This window comes from Myiozetetes cayanensis, unplaced genomic scaffold, assembly GCF_022539395.1.
Source record: "Myiozetetes cayanensis isolate MyiCay16 unplaced genomic scaffold, myiCay2020 scf5-8, whole genome shotgun sequence".
Classification (NCBI taxonomy): domain Eukaryota; kingdom Metazoa; phylum Chordata; class Aves; order Passeriformes; family Tyrannidae; genus Myiozetetes; species Myiozetetes cayanensis.
The window spans coordinates 10,093,306-10,112,521 of NW_026087742.1; the positions used below are offsets into that span (position 1 = coordinate 10,093,306).

Genomic DNA, 19,216 nt, shown 5'->3' on the forward strand with positions numbered 1-19,216 from the left:
TTCTAATGAACAAAAGTAGCAGTGGTTCTGCACCAAACTGGAAAAGATTCTCACTCCAGGAGTAGCAAAACTCTGAAAGATAGATATAGATTTCCCAGATGACAGCAAATTTTGTTTGTTTGTTTTTTTTAATATGTGTACAAACTGGTGAAGTGAAATATTAACATTATGTTCCTCTAGTTTGGGAGGGAAAGTTCACAAAAAATCTTTGAAATATTTTTGTGTTTCAAAGCCTATTTACCTAATACCCTAAAAACTAACACTCTTACATACCATACACACGCATAAACTCATTAGATTAAGAAAACAAAGTTTTAAAGTCAAGAAAAGGCATAATGAATGCTATCTGTGATACCTGAACCTCACCCCTATGCGTGGATATTTTATGATGCAGTTTTAATAATGCAGCTTTAATAGTTACCACATTTTCTCTATTCAGTGGCTGTCTCATTCAGGGCAATGAGTGAATCTAAATGGAGATGTCAGAGCCTGCAAATAAACTGTTTGAACTCCTGCACTTCTGGTACGCTGGTATGTGTATTCTTGCTCATGCAACAACCGTCTGATGGGTAAAATAACATTCTATCCCCACTTTGCAAATGAAGCCTAAGGCAGACAAGTCAAGTGATTTGTCTAATATCACACAAGAGGTCTTAGAAATGCAGGGAATTGAATCTGTATTATCTACATCCTTAATCACTGGATCATGATTCATGGGGTTAAGGAAGTTATGAAGAACTGCAATATGGATTCATTTTGTCATTCTAGTTCAGGAAAACACTAAGAAATTATGTTAAAAGCTGTCTACTTTGCAGTTGATCATTGACTGCTTGTATTTCTAAGGTTTTGACCCTGTGGTTAGATGTGCAGAAAATCTGAGCAAATACAGCTGCAAGAAAAGTTCAGGGAGTTTGAATTCAAGCCTTTCAAATTAGAAAATCTGAATACTATCCTGACGTAACTTTTAGGGGAATTATGCAGAAGCATAAATGCGAGGGAAGGAAGCTAGGTATTGAAACACCTACAGAACCTAGAACTAAATATAGAAACCCTCAAGATACCTACAGAAGTTTTTTCCTCATGATCTTAAACTATTTGAACTCTTTATCTTCCGACTTCCTACACACTGTTTGTCATCAGTTCTTGTGCTGTGCTATCAAACACAAGTTGTAAGTAGAAGTGAACAAGAAGTTTCATGTCATTTAACCTAATTAATTTGGTCCTTCTGCAAAAAAAATATTCAGCCAGATTTCTTCAAATGGATTGGAGTGTAAGCACTTCCAGCAAGAATTATGTCGTGTTCAACTTTCCAATTTGCTCTCCTTATGTATTAGGGAAGGTGAACTTCTTCAATCAATTAAATGTCTACAAAAAATTGGTCCAGAAATCTCATTACCATAGGTGAAATCCTTTCAAAATGAAAGAGAATAGTCAGATACAAAACCTTTTCCAGTTCTTTCTGAAAAGCTCTGGTCTTTGTCTTCTAATGATCTAAATACCAGGAAGTGTTTAAATAGCAGAATTAGAGGTGTGTCCACTGTGTGTCCATTGTTTCACTTCCAGTCTTATTTTTCAGGCCCTATCTTGTTCATTTCACCCACAAATATTTTTTCTAAGTTGGACGAACACCCAGTATTCACATTAAATTTTCAGTTTCTAAAAACAAGTGTGAAATTATGCAAGACATACCCTACTTCTGGAGAATGTCACAACAAAAGTGTTTCTTTTAAAGGACTTTGAAATGCATTAATTATAATAATGCTGCAGCCCTGGAAACCTTAGTGCCTTTCTGGCACTGAAAATCTTCACTCTTCCATTTATGCCACTGCTGAGCACCAATATCGTGTGACTTTCCCTTCATTTCTACGTGAGGGAGATGAAAACAGAACTAATTTCTTCTGATTAATGAAAGGCTTATTTCACAAATAAGCTTTACAGGAACACTTTAAAACATACAAAAATGACTTACCAAAGAGAATAACTAGCTTAATCTACACTCACAAAACAAGCAAGCAAACATAATCAGGTTTTGAGCCAGCTCAGAACTTCCCGAAAATTGATGTCTCTGAGACAAAAGTCATTTGAATTACCTAGGGAAGAAGACAAGGAGTATCGGGCATTGTGGCATGCACTGCTACCCACCACTTACGTATTCTTGTAACTTAAGGTCAGTAAGGATCCTTGAGACATCCTCAGTTGTGGCTTCCTTACCAAAGCCTCAAAATCCTTACCTAATTAGTCATGTGAGTAGCACTTTAATTTAAGCTTCATCAGGGACTCGGAAGAAATCTGAAGCTGAGCTGGCTTGTTCTCCTGAATGAAGATGAGCACACATAAAAGGTGCACTGAGCTAATGCAAGCACAGTGAAGATTAAACATTTTGACTACAAACGGGAAGCTCGTCACCAACTCAACAAGCACAAGATCAGGAAAAAAAAAAAAGTTTAGGTTTCAAAAATCTATGCAGAAGTAAAACCGCATTACTTTGTGTGAGAAGATAAATTGCGCTTTAAAAGTTGCAGACTTGGATAAGCCTATCTCAGGGCACCTGATGGCTTCACTGGTCAAAATGTTCCTGCCAGCATCAGGAGCTGATGCATTAGGATAACACAGCATGAAAACACAGCCTGTATTAGCTGATTCATTCGGCGGGAGCACTGATCAAGCAGAGGAACGTGTACCTTTTTTTTGCTTTGTATGGTGTATGGGAAGAAAGATAACCTTTATAATTATTATTATTTTTTTAATAAAAAACCCAAGAAAAATTTCTAATATACAATACTGGGCTGACAGCAGATCCACGTAAGGATAATATTATCACAGTGTAGGTGTGTAAAGCAGCAGACAGGCAAGAGAATATATTTCCTTCAGTATGCAAAAGCGCATCATTTTGGCAATTCCAAAGGATGCTAACAGGAAGCCATCCTTTCATCAGACAGTTTGTTATCAACAACTGCACTTAGTTTAATTATATTTTGACTCTTAATCATGTTTCATGAAGTAGGTAGCATTCCTCTTTTTCTATTAAGAATTCATACACCATTTACAAAGAGTAAGTATACAAAGTACACAATTTTCCCCACACTTTCAACAATTACAGTCCCCTTCTCACTACATTCATGACAGTAATCCAAATCTTTCATTTCTCTCTAGCTGTAGCTCTGCAGTACCTAGCAGCTATGTCAGAAGCAAACCCATGAAATCTGCTAAGGTGAATTACAATGTTCTTCTGCAGTTATCTGTAACCATATTAAAAATTTTGTGATATTCTAAAGTTTCTTTTAGTGCAAATAAATTCACTTCATTATCATTCTGCCTTATATATACCAGCAAGTGCTAGCAATCCAACTTTACAGAACAGCCCAGAAATGTGGAGAGGGAAACGTTTGGCAAGGGTTTTGGTAAAGTTAGGTATACATGCCTCTAAGATTAATGAAAAATATGACATCATTCCGTATATAGTTATGAAAATTCTAGTAAGGTATGAAAAATACAAAATAGGACAAGAGTTACCATAGTGAAGAGCAGCGGCATCAGATTTTTCATATTTTTTAAAACCTGCTGTAAGACTACAATATCAAAGTCACCACAGATGAGGACACATATTTTTTTCACATTACTATGCAGGAAACAGCAAAAATCACTGTAGGATGTGGAATGGTAGTGGCAGATATTGGCTATCAGCACAGTGCAATGGTGCAGTTCTAGCGAGGCTGGACACCCTCACAGGCTTTTCTCTTCCAAGCACAAAGCTTGAGAGATGAAGCCTTGCACTTTCAGAGGTGATTTTCTCTCACTTTTTGTATTTAACTGAAGCAAGACATATAACATTTACCAACTTACTGATGTAATTGTTTCTTAAATAAAGCTCCCTGTGACAGGAGACAAACCACTACAGACTCTGAAGCATCAAGAAAATACGTGCTCTTAAGTTCACTAGCATATGTGTTTTTTTGTCTGATTCCATATTTTGCTTGGTATTTCCAAGAAAAGTAAACACTGAAAATTTAGTCCTGGCTCTTGACTTTTCACCAGTTAAAAAAACAAAGCCATTCAAATTTCACCGGCATTTGTCCACAACAGACTTGCATAAATATACCTCAATCTCTACCCCCTCACAAGTCTTAAAATTCAAAACAACTTTTCACAAGGTTCTGGAACAGGGTTTGGACTGGGAAAAAGTGAGTGCCTTTGAATTTAATCATGTGCTAAATTTAACTGTAGCACTGTTCCTTTTTGTCTATCAGCTCATGTATCTTCAAAGTCTGCAGTCTGGGAAGCACGGGGGTGTTTTAGCTCTGTCTTTACCTTGCAAGAGAGGTGCTGAGTACAGAGGGTGAAGGGATGAGGTGCTGGACTGGTGGGAAGAACAGAGTAACAGGTGAAATTAGCTAGAATGTTATAAAAAGCAACAGGAAACCTGTCAGGAGCCTTGTAAATCAAGATATGATAGGATGAAAAAAAGAAGCAGCTGGGGACAGTTTCATACCATAGAAAACAAATCCTGTTTTCATGTCTCAGCCACAGCTTATCATCACCTGAACACCCATCATCGTGGTCTTGAGGGTTTTGTTTACTGCCACCCTTCCAGCTGCCCTTTATGTCTTCCCTGGGCAAAGACTTTGGGCCTCAGCTTGGGTACAGCTAAGCAGGACTTTCTAACACCAGTAGGAAATAGATTTATACTTGGTGAGGATCTGGCTTCCTGCCTTGTCACTGACATAGGAACAAAAGCTACAGCTTTCAAAAGGACCACTTCTTACTGACAGTGAAGCAGCTACAGTGACCAGAGCAGTTGAAAATTGGTGTCTCAGAAATGCAATTTGGGGATTTCCAGGCATTCTTTTTCATGCTATATTTGTACCAAATGAGGATTCAAAATGCAATTGAGAAAGCTCTTCCGAGGCATGTTCAGGTGTCTTTCAACAGAAAGATATTACTGAAGAAATCAAAACCTGCAGAAAACTGTCAAATTGCTTAAGAAAATCGAGCAATCAGAAAGTCCATTAAAGCCCACAGCATTCTAGTGTGCAGGAGAAACTGCTGGCTGAAATGGAGCAGAAATCTTCCCACAAGTGGGCTGTGCAAATGGTCAATACAACTTTCAGCTTCAGAGCACATTTCGCCGGAGAAGAGCGCTCTGTCCTCTTTGTTCAGTACTGACTGTCCACACCCTTCCTCCCCACTTCACTAACCTAGGGAACAATGCTCAGTCACTGGTATCACAGATCCAATAACCTGCATAAACCTCAAGGAAATACACAGCATGTTTCTGAGAACCAAGAGGAGCAGGAGCAGCAGAGGCAGTGCAGAGGGCAGGGTAGGAGCACCACAGCATGGAAGCAAGGCTGCTACGGGGCAACTGGGGAACCAGAACCTGTTAAGTACAATATGTCAGGAAAAGTTAGGACAAGAAAATGTCCAAAACCAGAGTTGAGAATTAGTGTGTTTCTTCAACTAAAAAAAAAGAGTGTCAAACTAGATATGCCTACCAGGGGTCAAAGGGAGATGCTGAGAAATGGCTTGTCTGACAAGAAAGCAAGCCAGACCAGGAGAAAAGCAGGAAGCCACAAGGTTACTGACATTGCAGAGAACTACAGACACAACAGCAGAGCATGACAAGACCATGACACTTTCCTGAGAGGAATATGGAGAGAATGAATACAGGTACTGGCATAAAATCATTTGTAGCATTCCCAAACTTATTATTCCACAATGCAAACTTATTACACCACAATGTAATGCATTCATATCGGAGAGAAACCAATCTTTTGAAGCTTTCTACTCTCCCCTTAACCTGAAAATGGGAGAGAAAAAGTATCTTGCTCTGAAGTACCTTTAGACTTTTTTATTTCTCCTCACCAAAATCCCAGGTCCTCTCTACCTTTGTATTTCTTTCTCACTGAAAGCCAAACAAAGGTCGCAACAGATAAATATTCTTATGTTATCAATGACTAAATCCTTCAACTTAACCATGCTGCTCAGATGTGTGAAGAAGAGAGACCTACTTCCAGTAACTCTCTGCTGATTTGTCTCCAAGAGAGGATGTTTTTTCTCTCTCTCTCTCTCTCTCCTGTAAAGGAGCCTGGATGATTCTACAAACACAGCTTCCATATTGTTCAGTTATTGGGAGATTGGGTGGGTCAGCCAGTGAAATAGCATCTAAAAGTACTGAGGGAGAGGAGAAAGGGACTCATCAGCTTTTTCCTCTCTGTCTCAGGCTCTGGAGGACAGACTTTGAGCCCTTATATGAAGAGGATCCCTCATCTGTGACCCCACAATATGCTGTTTCAGGTCCATTCAAGCCTATTGAGTTCCCGTACTTTGAAAGCCTCTGACTGTAGATTTTTCATGCCTTATCCGAGATTGCAAAAGTCTTATGCAATTGCACAGATTGAGAAAAAGCAACAGAAGGCTGAAATATCTTGTATAAAAGTCATATGGACATGGCACTTCTAAGTATACTGCTTTGTTTGGGTAGTGAGGATCTTAGCATACAAATAACAGAAGGGCAGCTTCTAGTAACCACAATTTAAAAATATTCTGAGACAGACAGCTGAACTGTTTTCTGCAGGGCTAAGCTTGAGGAATAAAAAGAAGCATTAAAACCCAATAACCTTTCACATTTAGGTCAAGTGGTTGTTAAAGCAGCGTCTGGACAATCTTTTTTTCCATCCTCTGCCTGATTTTTATCTGATTCATAACATCACAAACATCAACCTGCATCACTCATTTCTCCCCCCAATATACTTTGTGATAATGAGAAAATATGCAGCATAGTAGTTTCTTTTTTCAAGCATACAATTATATATTTCTTTTTTCTTTGCCTGAAGTATTTTGTATTTTTAAAAACATAGTCTTTCACTTTTTAAGGAAGAACTGACTGTAAATTTCATGTCTCTGGAAAGAATACCAGTTACAATAATTTCACATGGCACTCTTGACACACTCAAAAAAGCAATGCTCTGTGTTGCCCTAGGCAAAATTCTGACCGAAAACTAATCATATAGTAAAGAGCTAAACAATTAAAAAAAAAAAAAAAAAACACACACACACACAAAAAAACCCCACCTATGTCTAAGTTCACTTTGCATAAAGTTGCCAATGGTGGCACTGTGGCTACAAAATGGTAACACAGCACACGGTTCTGGATTTCATTAAAGGACAGAAATACAGACTTCTACGATATTTTCACAATACATGAAGGTGGTCAGGATGGGTGAGATGTGAGCTGTCTGCAACATCCCAGGGCCAGGGGCAGTCCAGCTAATCCAGGCCAGTGTTGTGAGCTTAAGAGGGGGAGGTTGAAGGAAGGGTAACTGGAGCTGGAGGAGCCTGTTGTAGCTGAAGGTGGATGTGATTTTTGCAGTCTGTTCTCACAGTTCTCATTTAGATGACCGGCTCAGATGACTTCTGTCAGCCTTTTTACTGGTTTAGGTGAAAAAAAATGGCAATAGGAAACACAGTAAGGGTGGCTGTGTAAAGTGCTGAGGAGGAAGAACGGAAGAGGAAGAAAGGAGTCAAGGGAAGAAATTGGAGGAAGGGAATTAGGATTACTCATATTTTGTCTCTCTAAACAGCAATATATTCTGAAGAGATCCAGGTCTTTTTCCCTGTGATTACAGAAGAGCACTACTTAATTCACTATCTGCAACTCAGGCTTTAATTAAGGCTAGGCTCAATCAGCTTTGCCCATGCTGCTGAGATGAGTGTAAATAACATGTGTCCAACCCAGATATTTGTCTGTCCCCCAAGCCAGATAAGCTACAGTTTGCTGATGGAACAGCAGAGTCTTGGATCTTAGTCTTGCATCTACTAGTTTTGCCTGTATGCCTCAATTCAGGACATACCAACAAGTATTTCAGCAGCACATCTCAGTCCATCTCCTCCACAACATGTGGCAGCAAAGACAACAGAGTAGCTGCAAGGTCAAGAAAATTAAATTATACCTTCTTACTCATAGAATCAGAAAGAGTATCATGGAATATATTGGGTTTACTCTAACAAGTAAATCGACATCAGAAAGAACATCTGCACCATCCCCAGTGTCTGATCCTCTCATAGCAAAACCACCAGTGTCCTCTTTTTGATCCCTAAACAGCAAAACTGAAAATCCAGTCTCTGTAATCTTCAACTGAGCCAGTTGGTAGAATGCAAATGCAAAGAATGAGATGACTTGCCACTGACTGTAATCTAAATCCAAAGACACTAAGCCCACAGAGAAACATTAAAGTCAGGGAGCCCGTCAGGAAGGCAGATGGCAAAATAAACAATTCAGGAAAAAAACGCACTAAACCCCTTGCTGGCAGTTAATAGTAACATGGGTAGGACAAATCTCACCAGGGCAGAGAACGTTAACAGCCTGTTTGTGACAAAGTGAAATAAAATTACTTGAATTGACACTTATGGTCCCATAAATCTGACCGACACATCTATTACTATTTTGACCTGGGACTTCATCCTTGGCTTGGGATGCTGAAAGCTGCTTTCATTAGGAGCCAGGCATATGATGGAGCTCAGCATCCCTGACACAATTCAGTTTCTGCAGAGAGTCCTATTTACTGGCAGGCAGGAGGACTCACCTGACAGAGCACAGTCTTTGTTCTCAGCTCCCAGCCTATTTCTGCCAACGCTCTGCCCTGGAGATCTCTCTGCTCCCAGGCACTCTCCCTGGGAGTTTGCAGCGCTAGGGCTGTCCAGGGTTGCAGTGCTCTATCTTCCTCAGCTTTTTTTTTGGGGTGGTTTTCTTTCTCTCTTTTCTAATTACAGTTCTATCAATGGAAGTTTTAGACTTTCTGTTTTCTACATCAAATCCCAGGAAAACCTTCAGCTGGATAAATCCCATGTTTCAGGTACTGCCTGTTATGTCAGTTACTGCGTCGTTGAAAAGGAACTGAATTACCACCTCCATGTATTCAGAAATATGGGTGCTATACAGACCCACACATCTATTTGTGTACCTTTCCCAGTGATGTATGAGCACCCATCACAGAACGTGGTGTTTGCAGCAGGAGACTCTCTGATCTAAGGCTGCGGTTGCTCAGGTCTCCCTTTGAACGCTCGGCTGGCAGGTTTCAGCAGGTATCTTGCCCCCTGTGGTTTAGGTGCACTTTCCTGGGAGCTGGCCTTATTTCACAGTGAGAGACAGCTCTGTCCCCAGAGCACTGTGGAGGGAACAGGCATGAAGGGAAAAGAGGCTGCTCTTTACTTCTTTCCTGATACATTTCACTCCACCAGTGCCCCCCACCTCAATGTGCTTACCACTAAGTGGAGTGCCAGAAGACCTGCTGTGCCCAGTGAGGAGAGGGAGAAAAGCCTCATTGCAATGACTATATTTTGTATATCTCACTCTTGGTTTTGTTTTTCCCGTTTCAAATAACCTTTTAAAAAAAGACATCAATTAAAATACAAAAGCCTCCCCTACATAACTATCCAGAAAGATAATTTCAGAACAAGATTAAACTCTCTTTGATTCTGTCCCTAAAATCTTCTTGCTGCCACACAGGCTACTGCAAAAATAGGCTCTACCAGCTAACCTGATCCAAGAAGGTAGAAGCATAAACACCATTTCAACCTCTGATATTTGCCTAAATAATTTTAGTGCCCTTTACTAGAATTGCAGTGACCTCTAGGAGCCTGATCCAAGACCATTTGCTTTATTGCCCCTTACTGACTTACCCCAGACTTCCAGAAAGTTTTCTAAGCCTGGAAGGATGAGTATTTAATGTACAGATAAAAACCCAAAAATACATGAGTGTGCTGATGAGAAACAGAATAGCCTAAAGCCTTCCATCTCTCTGCTGCTGATGTCTGCATGGTTAAAAATGAACTACCTAGGGCTATATGAACCCTGGTGTTAGCCTGAACAATGCATCCACATCCATTTACCTGAAATCTAAATTTGGTTTATTGCATTTCATAACCACATGGAAGATGACGGCATCCCTTTAATGCTGAATCAGAGCAAAAAGTTTCTACTTTTTATGCACATCAGCAAAAAAAGAAACCACTTCCACTTACCCAGGAGTACTGTAGATCCATATCAGTTAGGGAATATGTGAGATGTGACTGATGAGAAGAGCAAGTACAGTTTTCCCATTCTTCTATTTTTGAAATCAAGAAGTCACAAGGACAGAGCTGGTTGTCAGGAAAAGGCTTCCAGTCACTCCACAAGTGAAATTCGGTTTCCGAATGAATTGAAATAGTTCCCAAGTTATTAAGTCTCGAAGTGTATGTTCGGCCCAGAGACGCAGAAATAAAATCCGGCCTGGTCTCACTCTCTTCTTTTCTCCTTGAGCTGCCTTTCCAGGTCTTCTTTTCCTGAGGTCTTGTCAACTTCATGCAAGAAGTTAGTGCTTCTTCATCCTCTTCAGAGAGATAAGCATCCTCTAACGCATCTTTAAAAATACAAATACTTCTGTTATGATATGTTGCAATTCATAGAGAAAGAGGCACTTTTTTTTTTTTTTTTAATGCTGTCTGTTGCATTCTATACACTGAAAAAAACAAGGACACCTTCAAAAAAACCCAAATAATACTGATAATTAGGGAGATGGAAATTATTTTGTGTTGGGTCAGACATCTGTGCCAAAAGTAAGATTTATTCTCCATTTGTTAAATTTGTCTTGTTGCCTCAAAAGCCTGGCAAATTTTACTGGTTCTGCCCTGAACATGAAAATTTGCTAACTGGATGTCACAGTTGCAGAGACCATAAGTTTAGCCTAGATATTGGAAAAGTTCAGGAAGCTTGCTGGATGATTCCTCTCCCACCTCTTCAGAGTATGTAGCTACAAAGTAGTGGCTGAAATTCATTATTTCCTCATGCACTTCAGCCCAAGCAATGAGTTGGCTGGAGCAGTAGTTCATCAGACAGTTTAAACTCATTTTGCTAGTATTGGTTTTAAAATAATCATATACACAAATGCCTTGTACAACAAATGCATGCACTTTTAAATTGGCAAAACAAGTTCAGAGGAAGAACTGCTGCACAGTCAGAGCAGTGATCCATAGGAGACACCTGATCCCAAAATCAGTCTGGAATTCCTGTGTCTTATGGCCCAAGGCAATCAAGTATGATGAGAAGCCAACTTGCTTATCATAACACAGACCTTCCTGCACTCCCAGCTGCTACTTATTCATGGATTAACACTGAAAGTTATCTTCACATTCGTGAGTTCTGCCTTTCTGATCCGAAATGTGATACAAAACTAGGAACTGCTGCAAAAACAAATTTTCCCCATCACGGAGGCCCTGCTGTTATACAATTCTATTTATCTAAAATCCCCACTTGCGAGATATACTGTTACAAAACTCGAGCTAGTGTGACAGGAAACAGGTTTTCACACTATGAGGAAGTCAGCACTCAAGTGGTATCACAGTAACATCTCAGCTGGGGTTTGAAAACTGTGGGTGGTGAATGACAGACCAGGACAGGATTGTTTACAGTTATGTTCAATACAGTGCCATTTGCCAAATGTTGGAAAGAATGCTGATATGATGCTGTACTTACTGAGGGGGAGCAAAACATGCTTGACATCTTCCAAGCTTTGTGTACTTGTTTTTTTTGTTCGGACCAATTTCTGCAATCGTTTTAATGTTCCCATGGACTCTACTTTATCTTCTGGTTCTGTGCCCTGGCAAAAAACCCCAAAGACATTAAAATTATTCAAATCCTACAAATAAAAGCTAAGGGTAACATGGCTTTAATTTGGAGAATGGCAAAGTTTCAGATTCAAAGAACTGATCATTCACACAATGCTTTAGAAGTGAGGCACTTCCTTGCTTGGGAAAAAGTAGGTTAAAAAAAGAAATAATTCTTAGGGGATTATTTGTATCGCTGTTTACATATTATCTTTCTTGAATACCACAGCATTACTTAGTACTTAATTTCAGATTTGCTCCAGAAAACATTCTAATACATGCATCCACTACATTATCTAGAAGCCTTTTAAGTGTGCACAGGAATCCCAGATGTGGTGAACTACTGCATTTAAGTGTTTATGGGAGTGTGTTCTGAAGTACTGATGTCTTTCTTTTTTCAAGACCTTACTTTGTGTCCTAGATTAAATGACAATAATTGAAAAGACAATTCAAATCTGTTATTGTACACTCCAACAGCTTCCTACTGAGAAACTCAAGGTTTAGATACTACAGACTCCTAGAGCAGGAACCTCATGCAAATGCAGCCACCTCATCATATATGTTCACTTATGTTAAACCAGCTGCTGTCTTCCAAATCAGTCCAGAAACACTTGAGTTCTCTTCCAATCTGACTCTGAACTTCTCTGTGAGCCCCAGAGAGAAATTTCACACTCTGACAGAAAATAACTTCTATTTCATAGTCATACGCCGTGTTTCACACAGAATGTCTGATTTTCAATGAAGCAAAGCAAAGCCAACCAAAACAAAATTAGAAATTAGTAAGACTGTAATAAACGGATAGCTACTTTTTGGGAACAATACTGTCTGCCTTCTATGGATATTCACCTATTTAAACTGATAATGATTTTGTATTGTAGCAATAAATCTTTGGTAATATTGCAAGTGATTAAGTGCTAGCGCTGATGTTATCAGAAGGTCCTTATCGCAGTCTCCCCAACAAATAGGTCACACAATCAGAGATGCTTCTTTCTTCCTCACACGCATAATCCTTTGAGACAAAGTCATCCCAGAGTTTGCCAGCAGTCTAATGTATAGAGGGCAGGCTGCTTAGGAACGGGTCTCAAGGGACCCTGAACTCCCCAGCTCTCATTTGGGTTAAAGCCTCTTTACAAAGTCTGATGAAGCACATCAGAAGCTACAGCATTCACATATTACAAGTCACATCCATCCCCTGCAGCACTGGTAAGGGAGAGGGTGTTTGTTGATTTCAGATTTAAAAAAAGTCCACTGTTCACTTGACAGATAACTGCTTATAAAGATTGCTATGCTTGAAGTGCCAAAAGTTCAGATATTTTTCTATGGAGACATGAGGTTCTGTAAGCACAGCTAGAAGTCCAAGACCTCTGTGCCCAGGCAAAGGTCACTTTAATGTGTGTTTAGTTAGTTCTGTGTCATGAGACAACTGTGTTGAAATTATATTCAGTTGAAGTTTAGTGAAAGCTAAGTGAGAATAAGTGAGATGTTTCCCATATATTCAGATGTTTAATTTCAAACCTTGAAAGGGTTTGTACCAAATGATTTGCATGACCACTTCATCTTGCTCCAGCTATAAATTGGCATGAGGAATTATTAGATAATGATGATTTCTTTCCTTAGGGATAGGACTTAGGAGTCCTCCTTTTGTTAATCACAATAAGTAATGCAAAAGTTCCCACGGTGGGTGGCACTTGGGTTTAGACTCCCCTCTTTTCAGCAGCATGTTACACTCCTTGAAATCTGCAGAGTGTCCTGGAAAACAGGGAGTCAACGGCAGGAACAAAGCAGGAAGTCAGGGACTTGAATATAAGCACCTTTCCAGGTGTCCAGTGTATTTTGTACATTATGGCTACATTAGTATTTTAGTTTTGATGAGAATTTCACATCTATCCCTATAAGCTGTGATTTGGTCTCAGAGTGCCACCAACTGAATTCATCATAGATGAAAGCAAGATGAAAGGCACTTTCCAGAAGTTCAGCTGAAGAACTCCAGCTACTCTTGGATGTCCAGCTGAGAAGATGTGAACACAAGTAGACCTCCCATAAGACATACAGAGTGGACACCAACTCATCAGCACCAACTATTCTGCTGTTCTTCATCTTTCCTTCATCTATGTGTAGATTAAACACACACTGTGCATCCAGAGCACGCAGAAATCCTGCTATGATCAAATCTACAGGAGAAAGGGAATGTAGTGGGGATGCTACAGTTTTCCTCAATGCTAAGATAGTCATATACTACCGTGCTAGTTACTAATATAGACAAAACCCAGCTGCTTTCAATTTCTGCCGTGTTTTTATTATTTTGTAGACTTATAAAAAAAAGCATTTTTGAGTTTAAAACCATTTAGGTCTTCTTGAGGATCTTCACTGTAGAGTAAGGTCTCAGGAGATCCACCTTAAAACTCCAGTCAGCTTAGGGCCCTCTTACAGCCTGTGTCTGAGCATTCATCATCCACTGTGGGCCAAATCCAAGAATGCTTTGGTTGGTCATGTTCTGAATTGCATTTCAGTCCCCCTCTCTCCTCTTCCAAATTCAAGATAGTAGGACTGCAGTTTTACCTCAGCTAAAGAGAGAAACTGGGGTGTAATTTTTCAGTCTTTCACTGAGAGTTGTCTTTGCAAAATAAATCATAGGAGTTTAAAATGCTAATATTGCTCTCATATAAGATCTCTTGTAGCAATAATAATTTGTTCACTTATAAGTAACGACACAAAAGCAACATGATGACTTTGAGTTATGATCTGGGATTTCCATCATGGAGACATCAAGATAAATGGAAGATAATCTATTCAGATAATTTCATTAATGGCAAACTCTAATCCTCTTTGCCTTAAAAGCACTCATTTCATAGAGTCTATCATTAGGGAAAAGTCATAAATGCTTAAATAATAAATGCAGCAACCCCCTTTCATGGAGAAAAAAGATCATGCAGTATCAGCTGGTGCTGGGGCAGCATTTAAATTTGCAGTATTTTATTTTGGTTTACCTAAGTGTTCAAAGCTGGAATTTTAGCTGCCTATCCAAATAGAGGTAAAACATTTTGATATAGAAACCAGACAGACAATCAGGTGAACTGTGCTTTTCCCCAATCTATAAGCAAAGCTATTTATAAGGAAAGAATTCCTGCGTGACCAAGTAACAAGAATATTATTTTCTCTGGTTAGCGGATTTTAGTGATGAAAAATCATGTCACATCACAAATAAAAATGAATTGTGTAAAAAAATAAATCACAGGCTGCCCTTTAGTTGCAAACAATTTGCATAAAGTGCACATGAGTATTTAGGGACAAAAAAAAATACATTTTTAAAATGCATTTCTAAAAATGCATTACAGAAGAAAGACCTGAATCGAGTCTGATAAACTGTTTCGAGTTTATCCTAGGGTATTTTAAATACCTTAGAAATCTCTGCTCAGTGAGATGTTATGAGGATTAACCTGGTGACAGAAATACAGCAATTTGGAAGCTAAGTGTAAAACACTGTTGGTCGGATTCCAGCAATCTCGGTCCTGTTGAGCACTCTCTTTCCTGGGTGTAACTGCATTAATTCCAATAAAACTACTTGCACAGCATGTCAATTCTCAGCCTAAAGAACTCAGTCACGGCAGAGTCTAATCTCTGTGATTTTCCTTCAACTGCTTTGCCTTTCCCAAAGAAGTGCAACGATTTAATCATGGTTACCTGTGCGCTTAAATTCAGAGTGCACACCGCAATAGTGAGGAGACAAAAATTGCTGTGTGTTTACTGTGTCCATGGCGCGCTTGTTACTGCACCAGAGAAATTTTTGGAAAGTTTCAGTGATAACCTTGCTGCACATAGTGGTTATTAAAATAGTATATGATGATAGAGAACTTTCTGCTCTGTTTATACAAAGAGCTGTGTAAAATGCACTGAATTTGGATAAAGCTCCTGCCCACATATATCTGACTTTTACATATTCCCATTATTTTAGTCTGGTACTCCAGCTAGTCTAAAATGAGTGCAGAGTCAGACCTAAGCAGGCTAAGATTATAGACAGATTTTCTCCTGGGAATCACAGAGCAATAGTACAATATTTTATAAATTATAAAGAAATACTATTATTAATAGCAGAGCAATAATAAGATATTCTATAAAAGATAAAGAGATATCATGATTAATAACAGGGATATGGATAAAGATCTTTCAGCTTTTGGGGAAGGAACATATAGTAAAGGAAATTCTACTAAAACAGCCTGTTCTTCCCAGCTGCTGGCTGCTAGTGAAAATAAAAGGAACAATTTTCATGGCAGCTCACCATTTCACTGTTACCAGGCACACCTGCATTGTGAACTCGTGGTGGAATCCATTGCTCATAGTTTATCACCTAGATGGTAAGCAAAATAAAATAAATTAAAATAATTTTTTAAAAAAATCCAACATAAATAAGAGGAATAAACATAATTTGCATCATGTAGCTGAATATAGATGAGAGATCAGCAGTTTTTCAACGCAGTACTGTGTGTATATAAAAGTAAATGGCTGACATGCACCAGCTAACACCCACTGAAAGAATTTTGATATTGAGCTGTCCTAATTTCCTGAGTTCTCTGGGACTTGGTAACATCTTGGGGACACCACAGCGTACATGGTGCAGTGGCAGAGCCATGCACTATATAGTATAGGATCTTTGGGTCTCATCCTACATCTTGGCTCTCCTTTCTCGGTGAGCAGGAAACCCAGAGAAGAATTCCCTCAGCACCAACCCCCAGGTGAGCAGCAAGCGCCACTGATGCTTTTCTAAGAAGGGTCTTGCTCAGTTCACCTCATTTTGCCTGGGATGTTGAGCTCTGAGGGTGTGAGTTTGAACTGGATTAAAAACACAGCGAGAATGGGACCATCCCCAGAACTAAGCAAAGACAGGACTAAATACACTGCCACCACCGGCCCAGGAGCCATTTCTTGGTCACAATGTCCTCACAAAGGGAACACCATGGGAATACACTTTCCCTGGGGCACTGTTGCAGTCCCCAGTGGGCAAGCCTGACAGTGCTCATAGCTTATCAGGAAAGTAATGAACGCTGGCCTTTTTTCTTCATGAATATGAATGGCACTTTGAAGGCTGAATGCAACCTAAGAATTTACGTGAGAAATGAGGCATGAAACATTTTTGAAAATGTATTAGCCCAAAGACTGTATTACTTGATATTTTATGTCCTTTCCAATATGCTATGAAGGGTCTGAGCCATCAAGGGAGCCCTGCTAGACATGAGTAAACAAGAACAAAGGTATGAAAAATAAATGCAGAAAGTAAAGCTACTTTTTCTGGTAAGGTACAATTATTGCAGTGTTGCTCACGCCGTGTCCCTCAACCTGTACTTCTGTTTCAAGCCCCTGTTTTCCAGCACTTACAGAATGAATGAGTGTCAGTTTGGGAAAAGGAGAAGGGTTAAATCTTTTGTGAAGGACTCAGGGAAAATTATTTGCTTTCTTTTTTTCTTTTTTTTTTTTTTTTTTTTCTTTAATAAGGGGAAAAAAACCTCTAAAATGTTCATCTATGCTATTTACTCTTGTTTGTAAATCTGCCTGTTCCATGCTTTACAGAATCACAAACTCACACAGACCAGCTTAGGCAGGAATGCACTTCTGGGAATTGTCTAGTCTAACTCCATGCTCAGAACAGGTCACCAGAGCAAGCTGCATAGGTCCATGTTCTGACAGGAGAATCTCCAAAGATGAACGTCTCGTACCCTCTCTAGGAAGCCTCTTTAGTGTTTGACCTCCCCTCACTCTAGAGAAGTGCTTTCTTTATGTTAAGTGAAATTTCCTACATTTCAGCTTGTGCCTACTGATACATCACATTCCTAGGGACTGGGGTAACAATGTTCTGTAGTTCCCTGAACTTTCTTTCCAGCCCTCTTGAAGATGGGAGTACCAGTCAGGGGATAGCTCAGCTGTGAGAGCTATCCCACCACATTGCTGTGATCCTGAGACTTTTAGCCTTGTAATTCCATGCAGACCTCTAATTCCTCCTGTTTGTCCCCCATTCTCTGTACATCAGCATACAGGCACTTCATATGGGCACTCATCTGTGCTGATTTTGCAGAAAAAGAGTGAGAGCCTTCCCCACAGTGGTGTTCTCTCAGCATTTCCTTATTTGTGGGCATAATGCAGTGCAGCAAATGAATACAGACATAATCAGACTATTCTGGAAGCTTAAGAGAGCATTGTATCAATGTTATCTTGATGATAACGAAGGCGAGAGGTAACAATCACTAAAATTCGAAATAATGGCATAAACTCTGAATTTTTTAAAAAGCAAATGCAGTAGTTCCTAAATTGGTACCAAAGTTTGGGGGTATCCAAGTCTCTGCAGCTCATTATTCATGTTCCCCATGAAGTGCCTTCAAACACTCTGAGAAGTGAAAAATAGAACTTTGCTTCTAAAATGGGACAAATGGTTCATGGGAAGAAGCTTTAAGGGATTTTAAGGAAACTTATACTTAGAGAAAACATAGGCCTTATTCCCTATTTCTTCTTCCCTGTTCCGCTCCATATTTGGTCCTGTCTGGGGAACGACCTCCATGATCTTAACCAGGAATCAGCCCAAAAGCTGCCATGGCAGGACAGGGGCAGAGTCAGAGATCCCTCACACCAAGGGAAGAACTGTTGTGGGAAATCAAAGAGCAATCTTTCTCCATAATACTTAGAAAGTGAAAGGAAGAAATCAGAGAAACAGAATGAGAGATGCAGAAAGAGTTCTTTTCTCCTTTCCTCCCTCCTCAGCTGCTTTTTTGTCATCTGGAAGAGGAGATAATCACAGGAACAAACTAACAGTGCAGAGACAGATAAAACCCTGAGGGAAAGCAGGAGAAACCTGGAACACACTGACTTTCAAGTTTCCAATACGGTCATCTGTCCCCCGATAATGCAGATCATTTGACTTTTCTTTCTAATCCTGATTGTGTCTTTGGCCTACACTGGAGCTGAGCACCGCATAAATGCTGGGTCTTCACAGCTCTCTGTCTTATCTCTGATGCCTTCAGGGTGATGCATGTACAGTTTTTTCTTACTTTTAACCTACACATCCAAAAGAACTCCTGACATTGCATAGAAACAACAGAGGAAACTCAGCTTGGAGCCCTTTCTAAAGTTTAGTGCTCACCTTGAATTTCATACTTTTCTGCAAAGGAAAATTTAATAGATGTTCAGCTTCTAAATAATTTATTGTATGAATTCCTCATTTAGAAGACACACATATGGACAGGTGTGTTATACATTTTCAGTCAGATTCCCAAACTGTGAAATCAGCAGAGCTAAGATGGTTTGCCACGGGTATGAACTGTTCCTTGAAGTAACACATTATCAGGGCAAACACTGGGCTGGAAGTGAATAAAAAGCAAGCATCAGTCCTGCTAATTCCAGAGATACAAGTCTTTCTCCTCACCTCTCTGCTGTTCACCAGCTGAGAGCTTGTTACCTACCTTTGTGCTGTTGTTATGATTACGTAAACCCGAGGGTCAGATTTCCTTTACTGCTCGTGCTAGTGGGATAATTAATGTAGTAGTAGTATTAGGAAGATGAGATATGGTATATGCTTATAGAAATTCAGAAAGCA

General features: G+C 39.6%; 1 protein-coding gene across 2 annotated transcripts in view; it reads right to left on the bottom strand.

The window, feature by feature from the left end:
• Positions 1-19,216, bottom strand: part of SAMSN1 (SAM domain, SH3 domain and nuclear localization signals 1) — an 83,925-nt gene that overhangs the window by 42,610 nt on the left and 22,099 nt on the right. Inside the window, exons 7-9 of one of the 2 annotated variants that reach the window (XM_050333797.1) lie at positions 15,917-15,985; positions 11,510-11,633; positions 10,021-10,397 (exon numbers count right to left, since the gene is read on the bottom strand). In XM_050333797.1, coding sequence (XP_050189754.1) covers positions 10,021-10,397; positions 11,510-11,633; positions 15,917-15,985 — 570 coding nt within the window. Of the gene's footprint in view, positions 1-2,231; positions 2,299-10,020; positions 10,398-11,509; positions 11,634-15,916; positions 15,986-19,216 lie in introns of those variants that run through there. The other variant, XM_050333801.1, reaches the window with a different exon arrangement.